Here is an 18,606-nt window from a genome sequence, read left to right as displayed (position 1 = left end):
CAGTATCTGGTAACCATTTTTTCAGTACAGCTTTATCTCAGTTCTACCTTCCAAATCCTCCTTATCCTGCTGTACTGTAGTTCAATTTCTAATAGATCAGCAAGCTCACGTTTGTTTCTTTAATTTTGCTCTACTGGCTGCTTCTCTTTGGAGTTTTCAAAAGTTCATTTTCACCAATATATACAAAAATAAAAGGGGTAAATTATGGACACAGGCCTCAGTTTTCAAAGCACAGAACTTCACACGCAGACACAGGTCAGAGTAAATTTGCATATCTAAATCTTAGTGCTTGAGAAGCTGTCACATAAGTGAGCTTACATACACAAAGATGAGTAAGTACAAAAAGCTCTCACCTGAAAACCTCATACATAGTGACAGGGAAACTAACACTTTTGTGTAAGTCTGGAGGCAGGAACTTCTGATTGCTTAAAATTTAAGGCAGACATTACCTTTTCAATGCTGTTAAACTATGATAGCTAAAAAGCACAGTTTTCATTTTCCTGAATGTATTTCAGGATGCAAACAATTTTGTCTGATCAGAGGTTTTCTTGGAAATCGTTAAATATTTTTTGATGAAAAGACAGACATACCTGTATTGTACGTATAAATGACACCAAGACTCTCTCTTCAAACTCATTAACTGGAGTATACAAATTCAGGACTTTTACAATCTGTGAAGAAGAACAATCACTTTCAGGTTCATGTTACTGATCAATCAACAGATGCATCCATGATTACTAATAATATAATTTCAAAATTAGCTATTTAAAAAAAAAAAAGTTATTTTCAAGTATCTGTTATTTTTTTGCTTTATTGATTAATCCAGAATTCCATCACCCTGCTCAATGCTATGTTAAATGACTGCCTCCTTCAGAACATAGGCTCTTTGGAGGTAGAAACCATAAATTTCTATATATGTGATGAAAAGACCAAATAATGGAGAAATCACATGAGAAGTAACTGATTGTTTTCCTACCCACCCCCAAAACCATGATGTATTTCTCACCCTAATCTTTACCCTGTAGTCATGACCTCTTGTAGTCTTACAACTTCTCTGTTTTTCAAGAGAGTGAGCTATTTCTCTAAAAACAGGGCAAAAACCACCAAAGGAAAGAATTACATAACAAAGACTTTAAATAATAATATGTGAAAAAAACTATTAAAAATTCTCTTTGTTTTTTTTACCATTCAATTATTAAAAAACTAAAACATTTTGTTAAAAAGTTAAAACACAGCACATGGAATTCTAATTTCTTATTCAGTAGAAAACAAAGTGATTTTGCAGTAATGTGAATCAAGAAATCAAAATGGCTTTATTAATGCAACTGCTAGTGCTGACTACTGCAAAAGAAACAGGGAAATTTCTTCCTTTTCCTGGTGAGAATTGTTCAGTAAGCATCAAAGTTGCTTGGGTCTATTTATTCCGGGTCAAGCTCTATGCAAATGTAGCATGGTTTGAAAAAGAAGTGCAACATATCTGTACAAAATCTGAGCTTTCATAAATAGGAGTCTGTTTACTGAGACCCACTTGGTTCAGCCTTTAAGGCTAATGGGTACAGTAACTTCACACTCTTGTTTGCAGACTCACAGACAACAGCTCTGTTTGAATTGTCCATCGACTTGGCTGGATACCAGCTCTGACAGCAGGAAGATCAATTCCTGCTACCCTAGGCAGAGCTGTCTGGAGTACAGAGATGTCTTTCAATGAAGACTTTTCTCTAAGGATTTCCAAAAACTGAGAGACTGTACAGCACTGCACCCTGCACAATCGATGGAGCTTCCTCTCATTTGTTCAAAACTTATCTCAAACATCAGACTCAAAAGGGTCTGGTCCTTTTTTCACCCCTCCAGCTTAATCTGTTTTAGCAAAACAAAGTAAGAAACCCCCAATTCATGCATGACAGCAGTGCTGGCAGAGATAGCTAATGCCAACAGAGCAGAGAGCTGCTCAGGAGGGACAGCAGGACAGACAGACAACGAGGATCAGCTCACCTGGGCAGTGGTCAGTGCATTGCACATTGAACATATGGCTTCTGCATCTTCATCCGTTTTCTTTTTTACTTGCAACAACTGTGCAGCCTGGATGAGGGGCTCCAGGGTTTCCTTAGCCCCACTATTCATCAAATTCTTATCACGTAGCCATTCCTCCAGCTGACTCACATTGTATCTGTACAAAGAGGTAAGAGCATCAAGAACATTAATGCTTGATTATGGATTAATGGAAAGCATGTGCAATTTCCCTTCCCAGTACTGCTTCTTTGTCCTTACGTGTTTTTCTCTCTTGTTATTTTGTCTTCACGCTGTTTTCCTTCAATGAAGGCAGAGATTTTGACTTTCATAACAGTTAGAAACTATGGTCAAAGATTTCCACTAACTAGTCTTTCCCATTTGTTTCTATTCCTATTAATTGCATGAATATGACAAGAAGAAAGGCAAATGAGATTTTGTCCATGTTAAAGTACAGTGAAGCTTTGGGATGTAACTTGAGTGACTGGAATGCCCTGGCTAAATTTTTTGACAAATGCCAGTAAAATCCATTGAACAAGTGAGTGAAACGCAGGAGATGATTCAGATGGCTTTACCTCAGGATGCAGCAAACAAAGACGCATCCACTGCACCACCAGTATACAAAAAAAAAGCAGCAGGTATGTTTGCTATTCTTCTCTAAAAGCTGAGGAAGCAATTACCAACATTTCACCTACAGTTCTGATTCCCAATTGATAATGAAACACTTTTTGATTTGTTTCTACCACATTTCCTCGAGTGTCAGGTAGGATTTGGCCAAAGTCAACTAAGCTGCTTTTAACCAAATTTCACCAAATCAGTTCAACACCATCTGCACCTGTTTGGTTGTGGAACAACAGATATTCCAGATATCTGCAGCTCCACCAAAATGGCATTCAGCAATGCCAAGAGCTCAGTGGGATTTCCAGCAGTGCCCTGAACAGAGCTGTACCGAGCGGTCCCACCTGATCTGCATCCCTTTGCTCCAGGAGCACATGTCCTTGCGCAGCAGGAGGTTGTTGAGCGTCACAGCCCCAATGATGTAGAACATCTGCTTGACCACCTGCTTGATCAGCTCAGGGTCCATGCCGTGCTGGCACATCACCGAGTGGAAGGAGTTCAGCTGCCTGATGATGGAGTCCAAGGTGTAGGTGCCCTCATCAGCAATGCTGGACGTTCTCTTCCGCAGCCCTGTGGGCTTCACCCCTGACACACCCTGGATGGTCTCGTGCTCCAGCATTCCTGAAACTGCATTGGGTTGACACCATTATTGTAAGGGCTGAAAACATACACAAGCATTTTGGGCAAGACAGCAAAGCAGAGAGAGCAGGCTGGGCTTTCTGCTAGCCACAGTTTACCATGATTTCCAGAAATTGTGTGTCCCACTATGTTTGGCAAAATCTAAGTTCATGGGGTTTTTACAAAGATTCCAGCACGTGTGTCTAAAAGGACTGTTTGAATCTAGCTAGGAAAGTACTTTCTTCCTCCTAGGGTCATATGAGCAGTGGAGTCAGCAAACAGATCTGCTCCAGTCTTTGAAATGTTGTGATTGGAAAGCATCATGAAAATTTTCTGTGGGAATACTGTCTGAACAGAAAATGAAAAGTATTCTTAATGAAAAAAGAACCCTCTCTGAATGTTAGCTTTATCACTGCTTCTGATTTAATTCTTCACTGCTGTCAATAACAACAACTAAACATTTTTTCCATATTAATTTCAATGAAGAGTTCTCATGTAATAAAATCTAATTTTTCCATGGGATATTTCCCAACAGACAGGGCAACAAAGATCAGATTGTCCTGACAGCTTCTTCCTGCAAATGCCTGATTTATGCCAAGCATGCATAAGGTATACCAATTCATTCTGGCACTGCCAGAAAAACCAGTCACAGTTTAGTTTTTCCTCTAATCCAACCTGTCCAGAACAGTCCTTGTCATCTCTGCACAGAACACCACAAGAACTATTAATGAAACTCTACTGTTTAGGAGGAAATACAAGATACACCTACTACCACCATCACAATTTTCATTTTGGTACCATGTTGTGAATTTTAAGGAATTCAACTTCACCTTACCAATCATTGGCTGCAGAATATTTTCCAACACTCGGACAAGTTGTTGGTAGATCTGAATAGCCAAGTCACTCAGTACTTGTCTGTATTCAGCTAAATCAAAATTAGTGAGGCAGTGTTCATTTTGACGAGGTGTATTATGCTTCATAAACCCCTGCATTCATAAAATAACACAAATTATTGCTTCAGTATAGCACAAAAATATTACATAAACCCACAAATATTTGCAAAAATATTACATAAACCCAGTATTTGCATTTTCTTTCATGCAAATAATACCTTAAGTCACAGCCCCTCAAGATTTTAGTTTGGAGCTTTGTCTGATTGAGGCTAATGCCAGGATTTGCTTTTCACGTGCCATGTCCACAGCATCTGCTTCCTTAAGTCAGAATTTCAGGTCTGTGACACAGGAACAACTCTGCCAGCTTTCTGGCAGGCAAGACTCCCTCCCACTCCAGCATGGGCATTTTCAGCAGGCCAGCTATGGCCAAAAGCCCAATTAAACTCAAGAGAGGAACTGGGCATATCACAGCCTCCAAACATCACCTGGTCTGCCATATTATGGCTAAAAGGCTTGAATGGCCCTTTTGATAGGGAGTGCAGTGAATCATTGCTAAAAACCATAATGGTAGCTGCCAGATCCTCCTGCTTAACCTGACCTGGCCCTTTGGGGAGCCCAATGTCATCTAGACTCTGGGTCCCAGCCTGCAATAAAGGGAAGCTGGTTCAAATCTTACATCCCTGTGCTTTCCACTGATGCTGCCACCATCATTCCAAAAGGTCTAGCCATTTTAAGAGACTATGACTAGATCTCCTGTACGAGATTTGTTAAAGAGCAGTGCTGACAATAGTACTGGAGAGCAAGAGAAATCAGAATAAGAGCACTGCTTACCTCTTCTCCACTGTACTGCTTCAAACAGTGCAAAAATCGGCAGGTGTTGGACAGCCAGAAGGACACCGTTTCAAAGTCATCTCCTCTTTTCTGAAGATAAAAACAAGCACACTTCAGCAAAGACTGGCAGGAGAAATAAAATAGAAGGCAAGATACACAACTAAATGCTTAAAATACACTTTCTAGTAGATCCTCATTCTGATGTTTTGCAAAACTTTGTGTATTACAGTAATGTATTAGGAAAGCAAGGGTTTTGGCAAAGTGCCATTTAACACCCCCTCCCTTTTTTCCTTAGTATTTTTCACTAATGATTTCCTCCACGGGGATAATCTTTCTGAGTTTTACAGACCCATCCTAATTGCTCTGGGCAGAAATCAAAGGGCAATGTGACTGTATTCCCAAAATACCCAAAGACTCTCGTGAAGAGCCCAGTGGGGAAGAGTGGAATGATACAGAGCCAGCAGGAGGAGTAGGGAACAATTCAGTTTTGATGAATGCCACTTACATCACAACAATTTTGGCAGCCTGAAATGGAAAATGAAACAAAACAACAAACCCTTCTCACCAAAGAACACAGGACTGAGTATATGCTGAGTAGTCCTAGAGCTCCACAGTGTGCACTTCTTTCACTTAAAAATGTTAAAAAATTCCTATGGCTATCTCAGCTCCTGCAGGATTGTTTACTAAGAATTTTTTCAAAACCTGTAGTTTGATTAAAGGCTTGGCTTTTGACACATCTCTCTCATTTAAAAAATAAAAAACCATGTAAGCATAAAACATATTCATGTTTTAATAATGCCTTCAAGACACAGCTGGGCTGAACTCTCCCAGCCAACTCCTTGAGAAGACTTTGGGCAGTAACATATTATCATCAGTGTAATCTGTAGGTGAAGCAAATGAGGAATCTGTTAACCAAAACTGCAAATGAAATTGTTTATTTAAGCGCTCTGGAGAAGATAAACAAAGACTCACTCTGCAAACTCTGACTACATCCAAAACTTATGAGCTGAGCTTCAGAGGAGGGAGATTATTCAAAACAAAAAGAAGGTAAATCTTTTTCCATTAATTCAATGCATCTCTGCTACTATAGGGATAAAATGCCAGCAATGTAATTTGTAATTTTTTTAACACAACTCTTGGGACTTTAGTGGCAGTTCACTGATCACAAACCCAGAGCCAAGTCATCAAAAGCCTCTTCCTCATTCTCCTAACATAAAACCAAAAGCAAATTTAAAATTAACATTTTTTTTTTCTAAATTAAGCAGACTAACTAACCTTTAACACTTTTTTGATGCCATTGATAGTGGAAGTCAACAACGACCGCACTTTCTGGTCATCATTGAGGTAATCTGCATGGCGCACACACATGAACAAAATATATGCTGGCAGTCCTGGAATCAGGTTGACAGCTACCCCACGTGGTTTCAGCTCTTGGGAAAAACAAACACACATTATCTTGTTAAGTGTCAAGTCATTGGAAGATGTTATATGAGGTAATTGCAAGCTCCCCAGTTAATAGCATATACATATGTGTGTATATATATATATATGGTGAGTGAAAACTCAGAGCAAAACTAAGGGCCACTTTCTCGGTAAAAGAACAGAATAAGAAAATATAAATGCCTGCTTAAAATACGCAGGCATGTTAATATATATACTATGCTCATCAGGAAGGACAATTAGATTACAATACACATTTAGGAACTGTAGAGAAACTGAACACTGTCAAAACCAAAATAAGCTATTCATCTCCTAATGCAAATTCTGTGTTCTTACAATTCATTTTTCAGAGTGTATGGAAGCAGAGAAGGCCACAAATGAGAAAGATGCTTACCTAAAATGAGATTCTTGACAAGTTTTTGTTCATCCTCCTTCTTGTATTCCAACATCCCTTGGAAGTCCTTTTCCTTCCGTGGAATGTTAACTGGACGGATAGGTTCATCAATGATTTGTCCAGGTGATATGTTCTCCATCTGGCCCACTTCAGAGACAGAATGGAAGGAAATATTACATTTTCCAGTGAAAATACATGCCACTGACATTTTTGTAACATTCCTTAGGAAAGTCCTGGCTCCAGCGGGACAGGGAAGAGAATATTAAGAGCAAAACTGTGCAAACTCATTGGTTGAGAAAAAGGTGTTTTAGTAAGTGAAGGAAAAGGGGCTGGGGGGGCAGGAAGCAGAGCAGAGGCAATCACCCATGGTAAAACCCCACCCTGAGGGAACTGATGTCCAGCCAGTCTCAAACAACAGCTACCTTGAGTGCAAAATCCCCTCCTGTGGTTCCTGACATTAGGAGGTGCAGCACATCGAACATTCCTTTGGCCAGCCCTGGCTGTGTGCCCTTGTGCTCTCCCACCTCAGCTTACTGAGGGGACAGGGTGGGGAAAAAAGGAAACCTTAAAACTGTCCAGCTCTGCTCAGCAGCAGCCAAAACGCCAGTGTGTTCCCAACAGTGTTATAGACTCAAATCCAAAACACAGCATCACACAGGCTGCTATGGTGAAAGTTGACTCTATCCCAGTCAGACCTACTGCATCTTTCTAAGTTAATTAGGCAATAAACACAGACCAAGCTATATTTTCAGGAGCATTTTCCCACTCTGTATTATGTATGAACATTACTGTGATCTTGTCCAGAGAAGTAACGGAACAATTTTTAGAAAAACACTTGGAGCAACTAACCTTCACATTCAAAGGAAAACTGGGTAAGTCATTTCTGCCTGGTTCATATTTAGTATTGCTTTTCTCTTGGCAAAACCAATCCTGTCTTTGAGGTCACAAACAGTGCAGAAAACCTTCCTTTATGTTTGAATACTTTCTGCCTTCAGAGAAACATCAATCTACTTTTCTGATCTTCTAAAGGTTCAAAAAGGAACACACAGAGGTCTGAGAATTCATCCTGCTTCTGCAATCAACCAAGGCTAAAGCTACTGAAGACCTTACAAGTGCTAAAACAGATGGGTATGATGACAATCAGATCACAAAGTAAACCAAAATCTTCTCTCAAAATATAAAAGTACCTTCGAGTTCACCGATCTTCTTAGCAAATACTTTCAGCTGCTTCTTTAACTTGCGAACAGTTTTGTCCTGCTTTTCCAGCTGCTCCATTAAATCCTGTGAATTCAAATAAGGGAAGGATTAAGATATGGGGACAGTCCTGGACTGTGTGACAGAGACAAGAACAGTGCTGTTATAGAGTTATGAGGCAGTGAGGAAAGCTGAACAGAAGTGCCATCCTCTGGCCGAGGGTTGCAAGCTGGTACACTGCCTATAACACAAGGCAAATATTGCAAATATTATTAAGTTATATGCAGCATGAGAAAGGCAAAGCTCACAGGCAGGTAGATTCTGCAGACTCAGAATGAGGTCCATTTGTACAACAGAAGATATTTTGCTGCAAACACATCTCCCTAATGCTTCCTCCCTGCTCTTCCAAATGCCTCACAGAAATTTTTTTCTTTATTATTAAACAGCTGTCCCGTATTTCTGCATCATTTATTCCTGTCTTTAAGGCTGACTCCTTATTTAGACCTATCCATGTTATCAGAGGATGACAGATTCCTAGAAAGACCACAATTTGCACTCAAATTTACCAAATCAAACATCCAAACAACACCACTTCTTGCTGTCATCACATTTCCTTACACTGAAACTGGTTTCTTAGACATTTTTATTCTGTACCTGAATAACATCTAGCACCTAAAAGTCCTATTCTTTTAATAAACTGTACTTGTCCTTCAAAGGAGCACTCCCCAGAAACCTATCTTTGAATAGTTCTGTGACATATCTGTTGTAGTACAATTGTGTAATTAAAAAAGGGAAAGTTGTAAAGAAGGCAAAACCTCAAAGCTCAGAACAACCCGAAAGCCATTCCAGGTTAAGTGTTGGAAAGCAGCTTAAAAGAAAAATCTCCTAAGCAGGAGAATTATTCTTGGCACTGGTAGGAACATAAGGGATTGTGAGCTCCCTGCATTAAAAACATCATCTGGGAAACTACACCTCTCCTGAAGTACTGAAACATTTTAGTGCAGCATGGGCACAAACCTTAATCACACTGTAAAAGAGTTTACACGCTGATACAACATACTTGAGCTGTAGGATATTAGGCCTGCTGGCAACAGAATCAGGCCATGCTACACATCCAAAGCACTGTTCAATTGTACAACAGAAATCCTATTAATAACACCACATACTTGTTGTCAGATAAATCAATTTCACCTGAAACTAACAAAGAGATACACGTGAGTTCAACAGACTGTTTTGAATGTATCAGGGATGGGATATGATTTCAGAACAACCACTATGTGAGGACGAATAAAGTTTTTTCTGAGGTTCCTCCAAACAGATTTAACAGATTTCATATCTCATTAAGATCTGGAAATTCATAAATTATATTCTTTCAAGCTCACATATGGTGCTGTATTTAATTACTGTGAAAATATTATCACCCATGTCATTCTTCATATTTTGCATTTCTGAAAAATATTTTAAAAAAGAATAAATTGAATCTAGACTAAATTGCTGGCATTATTCACCTTGGTAAGGATGTGTATGATCAGTCCTCTACTTTTCTGAACTGAATCTAAATGTATCAAAGTTTCAAAATAAAGAGTAGTTTTGCAAATTGAACATCTTTTACATCATGTACCTCTTTTCCAGGGCAGTATTTAGTAGCATTCAAAAAGAAACTGCTTTGCTCACAGCGCAAGGCTCATATTAGTAACAAAACTGTGCATCAAAAAGAAACACAGATTACACAAAGGACGCTAAGACTAACAAAAAAAGCAGTGAAGGAAGTAATTGGCATCGTGAAGCTCTCTGCAGGGGGATTTCCTCTGAAAGGGAGAAAAGGAGACAGCCTGCTTTTCAATTAGTGCTTCAGAAACAGCGACCGAGACAACAGAAAACAGGGTTCACGTGAGCTACATACAATCATCCTCTTGTACAGGGAAATCCGGTACAACTGATACTTCTTGGGATCATCTGCATACAACTCCTCATAAAACTGCAAAAATAGGGACAGGATTGGTTTCCTCCCTCCCTCTCAGACAATGAAACTTCAGTGAGCACTGTACAGATTAAATCAGAATATAACCAGATCAAGAATCCCCTACTTTTAGGTAGTTTAGGCCTTAGTTGTGCTCATGCCAGCGCCTCTCAGAGAGAAGCTGATGTAGGTGAGTTGCAGAACAGTCAGATCTTTTAAAAATGGGCCAGACTAGGACTGTGAAAGCATGGAATACAACCTTTGTGAGAACAGGGACAGGGCATTTTCTTATGCTAATCAGGATGGGATTGCAGGGAACACTACAATTCTAACATGGCATCTGGAAAGCTGCAAATTGTTTCCACTCCAGGGCTGAGAATGGAACTGAAACATACACTTGGCTTGGAGTGGACTTGCAATACTCAAACATCTGACGTGAAATACCGAGGAACGAGTCTGTATTTAACAAACAAAATTACATTCAGTGTATTTGAAAACAAAGACAACTCCTCTGGGATATAATTACATGACTGTGTGTCGTCTTGGGAACACAATGTGATGAGTAGGTTTCTGGGGGGAAAAAATGGCAAAAAATTGTAACATATGACTAAGCAGCAGGAGGGAGCTGCTGAGACAGAAACATTCACTCTCCACCTTTGTGAGACACTGCAGCTGCTGAGGCAAACTTACACTTTTAGCCAGTTCTCCAACATTTATCAGCTGAATTATCTGATACTTTGCTCAAAATCTTTGGGATTATGACAAGACCCCAGTAGTGATAACTTCTGTCATGTACATTAGCAGGAAACAGCTCACCTTGGCTTGTTTGGAGGAAGCAATGACACTCACAGCCAGGATTTTTCTGGCTGAAGTAGCTTGTTTCCCTTTACTAATAACAAGCCAAACATTTGCCAACACAGGTCTCTTTGGAAGACTTCCCCAGAAATGAAGTAGCCCACACAGGATGACAATATTCATTTGTGGAAGAAGGTAGGGAGTTTTGCCCAGTCCTTCCTTCACACAAAAATGTTGTGCAGCACACATGGAATACCAGCTACTAGCTAAGTGACTTCCAACCAAGTTTCTTTTTATGGAACTATTTCTTTTTTCAAAACACACTGAATAGCTGGAGCTCGTAAAATGGTGGATGATCTGTGTAGCTTCAGGCAGGGAAGAAAGAAATGGAAAGATAAATTACATTAAATAATTAGAGAATTACATCAGAGTTTTTCAGTGAAACAAACAAACTAACATATTTCAGGGGAAACACCCCTCCTTGGCATTATCAGTTTTTATGACTTCCCTGGCTATCAACATTCTATTTAGCCAAGACCAAACTCACCAGTTGGAAGCTGGGATCCACAAACTTCAAACCAATCTCCTGAAACATTATGACTCCAGGAGCTAATCTCCCCTGAGCTTACACTCAAGCAAACCAGCACCCCTGTGCCATGTTTTTGCAGGCAGCTGCCCTCTGAAGGACGACAAGAGCCCAGAGGTGTGGCAGTCAGTCGGTGCCCTGCCCGCTGGTTTCCCTTACCAGGTTCTCGTTGGTCAGCCGGGTGATCTCGTGCTGCAGGCTGGCCTCGATGCGCGCCTCGGGAGGCAGCTGCAGGTTCTGGGCCAGCAGCTGCTGCTGCCTGTTGTTCTCCTCCTTCAGGCTCTGGATCTCCCCTCGCAGAGATTCCAGCTCATTCTCGTGGCTCTTCCTCTGCGACTGAAGCTGAGACTCCAGCAGCCTAAGGAGGGTGAGCAACAGTTTGTGTGAGCAACTCCAAGTTACGTCCCCGGCTCTCAGAGGGAGTGTAAAGCTTTAGCTGCTGCTCAGGAACAATTAGCCATGGCTTGCAAAGGAAAATGAAAAAGGCAGAGTACTCTTTAAACCCTTTAGTATGCCTTCTAATTAAATTAAGCTAGTATGATCAAGAAGTGAGGAGAGAGAAGCTAATTGTGACACTGCTCTGCGTTCCCTTCGATTGAACACGGACTGTTCAGGGTGCCACTGTGGCAATAAATGTGAAGCTAAGTCTTCTCAGATTGACTGAAGGGGCGTTAAAGAGGTTTTACCTCTAAACAAATCAAATAATCCTAGATGAAGATGACACTATGTTCATTTAAGTTAGCACCTTGCAATATTAACAATGGAAAATATTTCTAGTTAACTTTTTCAGCCAGAAACCATTTAATTGCAATTGCATGCGGATAATCTTTATTTTTGCATTAAACCAAACATTTTTCAGAGGGTTGTCCTTAATGCACAGAAGGTCAACAGAATCAGACTCAGAACTGAAATCCAGGAGCTTTATCCTCACCACTAAGTTGTTCTTTCCCCTTGGGCACATCACATCTCAAGTTTTTCTCACTGTGAAGTGGGGATAACAAGCACCAGCCTCCTGCCAGGCAGTGCTGGGGGATCTACTCCTGCTTGCAAGGCACTGTCCAAGGGCTCTGACTCATAATTTTGTACATACACAGGAAATGACAATACTAGTGACTACCAGTGTTCAATTAGACAATATTTCAGGGTTTAACTATGCATAAGGCAAGAACACTTATTAGTAACTAGACTGATGAAGCACACAAGGGCAAACAGTCATTCACCTGCAATGCTCTGCCATTTAATATGAAACTTCTTGTCTCTACAGTGCCAGGACAAAAGGCACAGAGCAAACCAACTCCCATCCTGTCTGCAGAACACCTGCTCTAGGTCAGATCCTCACAGGGTTACACAACAACGTTAGGGGAAGAATGTGTTAGCACCAGAAAAGGAAAGACTTTAGTTATAGCAGTCATTGCAAAATACCCCTTTCTGTAGTCACTGCTACCAAGGGCATTCACTGAAGCACATCAGCAGGGCTGTGCAGTGAATTAGTTGTCAGGGCAGGACTAGGGAGCATTTTGGAAGTCAGGGACACAGAGCCAGAGCACCCCATGAGCAGCACAGTCCTTGCAGAGTCCCACTGGGGCTTCAACAGCACCATGAAGAACTGGAGACTACTTCTCTTTCGTGGTTGTTTTGTGACTTACATTTTGAATCTGGCATGGAGGGACATGGGAGAAGAATCTTTAATTTACTGACCTTGAGACACAAGGAGAGTAAGACCCGTTTCAATTTGAAATTTTAGAGTACACTGAAGTTACTTAAACAACAGTTTAATAATTACTAAAATGATTGTACTTCTTTAGACTGAAAAACTAAGGAACATCAATTTTGGAACCTGGTGTAAAGGCACACAAATAGTATGTGTAAGTATGGTGTAAAGGCACACTGGGCTACAAATACTTTCCAGCTGTGGAGCTTGTGGTATTTTACAGTCTACTTTTGTGCAAATATTCTTATGAATTATGTATTGGCTGTTGTGCCATCCTGAACTCCTGACAAGTAGGAAGCTTCTGGGACTAGGTTTGAGGAAACTCCTTAATTTCCATCATTTGTGTTGAATTTTTTTCTAGCTGTTAAAGCAATAGAAGTACTGTAGCTAAAGCAAACCCATAGCAAGGGGCACAGTTAGCTAGAAAAGAAGATGCAAATGAAGGAAAAAAAAAACCATTCTGAGAAGTCTGGTAACCTGTTGGCTTGTTTTAACCCTTCATAAGCCAGCCAAAGTTCTCCGTCCTCATTCAGCATTTGATAGTCCTGGGGAGATTGCCTTTCAAGAAACGTGTTTAAAAAAATACAAGAGATATATGTGATGGGGTTGAGGTGACATGGCAAGGACATTACACACTATATTACAGTTACCATACAAGAGAAGCAAAAAACGCTCTAAAATTAGCAAATGACTTTTCTTGTTTATGTGTTTTCCTTCTTCATGATGCAATTCAGCTCTCAGAGACAGCCCAGCTGGTTACAGCATTCTGTGCTGTTACCATAAACACATTGCCACAGTCTGTTGTGACCACTGAGGTCCAGAGGGTGACAAACCAGCCTGGAGAATGGCACCCAGGCCAGGCCACGCAGCAATTAGAGGCTAAGAAGAGGGAAATCCAGAAAGCTTGATTTTACATTTCCACATTATTTCCAAATCCTTTAAATACTGCACACAACAGTTTAACTAATGAAATCAAATTATAACCCCAGCTATGAGTGTTCTCTAGACATACATGGATGGAAGTGACTGAGCACAATATACACAGTGTGTCACAGCAGACCCCAAGTGATCACAAAATAGAGAAGGAACTTGTACCTGTTTGTCTCCTTCAGTCCAATATATGCCTGTGCTATTTCTCCTCTGTCTTTCATCTTCTGTACATCCTCCAGGAGGATTGTGGCATCTGTCATTGTATGCTGGAAGACCAATGATAATTTCAGTAAATGTAACAACATAACTGCTCCTTGAATCCATGTTTTCTTCACATGGAACACTAATCCTTGAGTAGCCACATTAATTAAGTGTGGGTACCTGAGCAAGAGGTTGGTCCCTAATTTCTACGTTCATTTGGTTTATCTTCTAAAATAAATGCATACCAAATGGTCAACTATTGGTCTGTCTAGTAAGTGGGTACATATGTTAATCTCTTTCCATTTGTTCATCACATAAAAGGAACAGAATAAATTTCACAGAACGTTGAATTTGCATTTTATTCAAATTACCAGGAACTGCTGCTAATACTAAAACTGAAGCAGCATCATTTTGCCAGCTTAATTCTATTAGCATTTATTAAACATAGCATCACATGGAGTCTTTCAAAATTCAAAAATAAGAACTATTTCTCACTCATGTATTTTAAATACTCTGTCAAAGCAGAAAAGAATTGACAAGGGCTTGAGATTGTCTAATTTAGACAGCATCACAGTACCATTTTGTTTCAGTTCTGGATGTTTATTATGGCACTTGTGCTTTTTCTTCAGTAAAACTTGAAATACTTAACAGATGTTTACAGTCACCTTGGCCAGTCTGATCTGAGTCATTGCCATGCAGTACCACAGGACTTTAATGAACATAAGAGATGGAGTTCTGACTTTCAAAACAAGCAGATGCTGTTTTCATGAGCACAGTTTTGAAAAGTATTTACAATAACAGCTTTGTGGACAATTTCTGGAGCCTACATCTCTGTGTCTGGTATGATTTGTGTTATCCAATATGAAAAACAATAAAATATGTAAGCTCCTCAAAGAATTATTCCCAACATCTTTATGAGATCTTAGAGGTTTTTCTACTATTAATTTACTCCAGAGTAAAACTGCTGTACCTCACCTGCCAATCTATCAAGCTTTAGCAGCCTGAACATCTATAATTTAGTGTCAGTTCAGTTTCTTACACTCTTACACGTATACAACTACATTTTCTAATCCAACACTCAGCAATTCCCATCCAGTATCTAGAGATGACAATGTGAGCCCACAATGTTTGTTGCTTGCTGAGGACAGCAAACACTCTGAAGGTGAGGTACTTCTTCATACCATAGACACTTAATTTGTTGTGAAATATAAGGGCTTTGCAAGTTAACAGAGGCCTGGTTCCCAGATCACAGTGCCCCCTGGATCCTTACCCCTCAAATACACTCAGCAAGAAACAAGATGGAGCTGACTAGACCAGTTCCTAAATCCCTCCTTTCATATTCAGGTTGTCATAAGCCAGCAGTTCAGAACTGTTAAATCCGCTTGTTTTGAATTAACTTGTTTCCCAGTGCAAAGCATGAAGATGGGGATGCAGAGGTCACAGAATTAATGAAAAAGTTATTGAATAATTTCAAGGTAAAATGCAAGAACATGTAGGTTACTTAAGAGGCAGGGAAATGACAGCTCAATATTGTTGAGGGTTATTTTAGAATTTAGAAATTGTGGTTTGTAACTGTAGAAGAAAATGTGTACCTTATCCTCCTGGCAATCAAATTGGAAGGCAAGAAAGAAGAGAAACAAAACATTAAAAAAAATCTGTGCTGCAGCTGGCCAACCTAAAAAGCAGATGCTATCTGCAAACTGGCTGCTAGCCATCCCACAGGTCACCTTCCTTCATACTCAGAGCCACTGTAAAACCAACACTTGCATCCCACCACTGCTGAGAATGTTACTGAAAGATTGACTAAGTATTTCTTTAAAATGGTCTAAATACTACAGAAAAATGTGTTCTGTTTTCTTTACAGTTAATCATTTAAAACAGGACTTACACATCTTCTTCATGCACCACAGACTCCCAGCTTACTTAGGACAAATAGAGACATAACAGCAAAGGAAAGATGATATACCTGTTCATTCCTTGCTGCAGTTATGAAACAGAGGATAGCTCAGTTCAGTGGAAATTACTAGCTCCTTCATTTACATGATACCTTTTTAGGTTGAATGAGTCTTATTTGCAAAGCTATTACTTCTCTAACTATGCCACCAGAGCTTTCAAAAAAAGATGTGCATTTCAGTAGTTGTAATCTACTCTTCTTTCAATAAAAGCACATAGCATCTATCAAGCAATAATATGGGTTTTACATATCTTCAGAGGTCATCTTTACAAAATGTTACTGACTTGCAATCATACAGATGTAGAACAAACTGTTCCTTTTGCTCAACTATTAATTGAAAGGAATTCCTGAGAATTCCTTGCAATTTTCCAGTCCAAAGGCAGTACAGAAATGACACAGTTCCCAATGAGCATTTTTTGTGCACTGTTAAGGGAGTCTGGGGGGGATCAGACCTTTGGTACATCTTCACATGAGTGCTAGTAGAGTAAACCCCAGACTGGCTGATTAATACAAGCTCCTAATTCAGACTGCTGTGATTTGTGCACTAATAATGGACCAGCAGATTACACTTAGAAAGGTTTTCCAACCTAGACAACTTTCTTCTGCCATTTCAAGCAGGCTGTGGATAAATAAAGCACGTGAATGATGCAGTGTAACTCTCCTACCTGCTGAGTGTGATTTACCTTGGGCTGAATTGCCTCTTTCTGGCTCACAAGCTGAGACCTCAGGATGAGAACTTCTTCCTTGCGTACTTCCAGCTCCTCACTGACCGAGGTCAGCTGGTCCAGGAGGACTCTGTATGCTGGGGCCCCAGGAGCAGTCACCTCTGGAGCTCGTGTCTCTGTGAGGGCCTTCTGCAGCTCATTCAACTCGTTCTTCAGCTTTTTATTCTCAGATTCAAGCTCTTGACGCTGCAAGAAACAGGGACAGTTCTGTCACCCAGCAGCACTGCAACATGTCTGTAACCCACAGGTACAAAACCATGGACAGAAATGGTAAAAACTACGTGTAGCTGCAAGAAATCCATCCATCACCCCAGTGTCCCTGGCCCCTTGACTATGGTCAGTAGTGGCTGGGAGGATTTCACTAACAGGACTACCCTTTTGTCTGAATGCAAACCCAGAGCCTCAGAGTCCCTGTGGTCAAGATGACCCCGAGGGGTTGGAAAGTCTCTTTTTCCCAGCCCCAGGATCGAAGAAGGAGTCAGGATTCCTCGGCTGTGGTTTTCAAGGTTGTTTATTCTCTGTTATCTATAACATTCTTTTTCTGGCCTGCTGAGGTCTGTCTAGCAAGTCGGTCCATGGCACACTGACCGCCCCAGAGGCGGTGTTATCTTTTTATACTAAAAGCTACGTGTACATTATTTACAATAATTTTCCAATACCTATCACCTATGTTAGACAGTGTGTCTCTACTCTAAACCAATCCAAAAGTGCCACCATCACACAGAAGATGGAGGCTAGGAAGAAGAAAGAAGAAGGACAAGGCACGCCCAAATCCCTCCATCTTGGCTTCTGAACCTCCTTTCTAAAACCCCCAAAGTTTTACTTTTCCACCCTGTGACAAACTATCTATCATTCTACTTAAACTCTTGTGGCTTGTAAATCTTCACATAAAGTTGGTAATCTTCTCCATGGGTTAAAATCAAAGGCACAGGTGTCTTTGGCTTCCTGCCAAGGTCTCTGAGCCCCCTGCCAGGGGCTCAAGCTCTCCAGGGCAGCCAAAGGATGTCCTGGGTTCTGACACCAGAGCACACTCACATGAATCAGACAGATTTGATGGAAAACAGAATTGCCAATCTTTTTTCCCTCTTATTCTCCCCTTAGGGAAAAAAAAAGTTCACAACAAATAGCAGTCTGCAGGCTCAGAAAATTCTGCATCATTATAAGAAATAGTTTTAGTTTTAGTAGTCTAAGGTAGGCAGTAATTTAAATAATGTTTCTGAAAAAGAGACCTACATTTAAGACTGTATTTTTGCTCAAATTAACTTGCAAGCTGTACTAAGTGTTTTAACAGAGAACTCCCCCTGGCTTAGGGGATCTTTTTGTTTTGCATCCCCAGCCACACATTCTACACCTCAAAAAGAGCAGTCCTACAATGAAATGACTGCTGGGGAATATTTGTTCTAATTTCTCCAGCTACTATTTGGAAACAGGAGGGCTGATGTAATTTTCTATGCCAGCACATATAATTGGTGGCAAGAGCCCTACTAGAAAAAACCCAGAAACCTCTGTTTTAGAATTACCTTGAGCGACTCATACTCCAACTCTGCACCTCTTATGGGAGGCCTTTCTTCCTCCTATGAACGAATACAAACAAATGTGAAAACTAAAAATCCTTCACTGAGGTAGGAAAACAAAAGAGAACTCAAATTATTTTCCTTTAAAACTGTAAAACACTCATTCTGATACAGCTAACTGCTGTAGTTTGAACATTGGCATTGCCTCCTTTACTTCTGAGCTTATGACACATAA

General features: G+C 40.3%; 1 protein-coding gene across 10 annotated transcripts in view; it reads right to left on the bottom strand.

Annotated features, from left to right (window-relative positions):
- Positions 1-18,606, bottom strand: part of MYO5A (myosin VA) — a 100,885-nt gene that overhangs the window by 3,536 nt on the left and 78,743 nt on the right. For 4 of the 10 annotated variants that reach the window (XM_084213912.1, XM_084213906.1, XM_084213908.1 and 1 more), the window contains 14 exons: positions 18,378-18,431; positions 16,816-17,043; positions 14,143-14,243; positions 13,525-13,605; positions 11,496-11,694; positions 9,899-9,973; positions 7,989-8,082; positions 6,802-6,948; positions 6,243-6,397; positions 4,968-5,057; positions 4,079-4,229; positions 2,970-3,252; positions 1,993-2,167; positions 591-671 (listed from right to left, as the gene is read on the bottom strand). In XM_084213912.1, coding sequence (XP_084070038.1) covers positions 591-671; positions 1,993-2,167; positions 2,970-3,252; positions 4,079-4,229; positions 4,968-5,057; positions 6,243-6,397; positions 6,802-6,948; positions 7,989-8,082; positions 9,899-9,973; positions 11,496-11,694; positions 13,525-13,605; positions 14,143-14,243; positions 16,816-17,043; positions 18,378-18,431 — 1,914 coding nt within the window. Of the gene's footprint in view, positions 1-590; positions 672-1,992; positions 2,168-2,969; positions 3,253-4,078; positions 4,230-4,967; positions 5,058-6,234; positions 6,398-6,801; positions 6,949-7,988; positions 8,083-9,898; positions 9,974-11,495; positions 11,695-13,524; positions 13,606-14,142; positions 14,244-16,815; positions 17,044-18,377; positions 18,432-18,606 lie in introns of those variants that run through there. The other 6 variants (XM_084213909.1, XM_084213910.1, XM_084213913.1 and 3 more) reach the window with 4 other exon arrangements.

This window comes from Fringilla coelebs (genome assembly GCF_963513975.1).
Source record: "Fringilla coelebs genome assembly, chromosome: 12".
NCBI classification, from domain to species: Eukaryota; Metazoa; Chordata; class Aves; order Passeriformes; family Fringillidae; genus Fringilla; species Fringilla coelebs.
The sequence above is the reverse complement of the archived record's forward strand: the minus strand, read 5'-3'. Positions and strand labels throughout refer to the sequence as shown.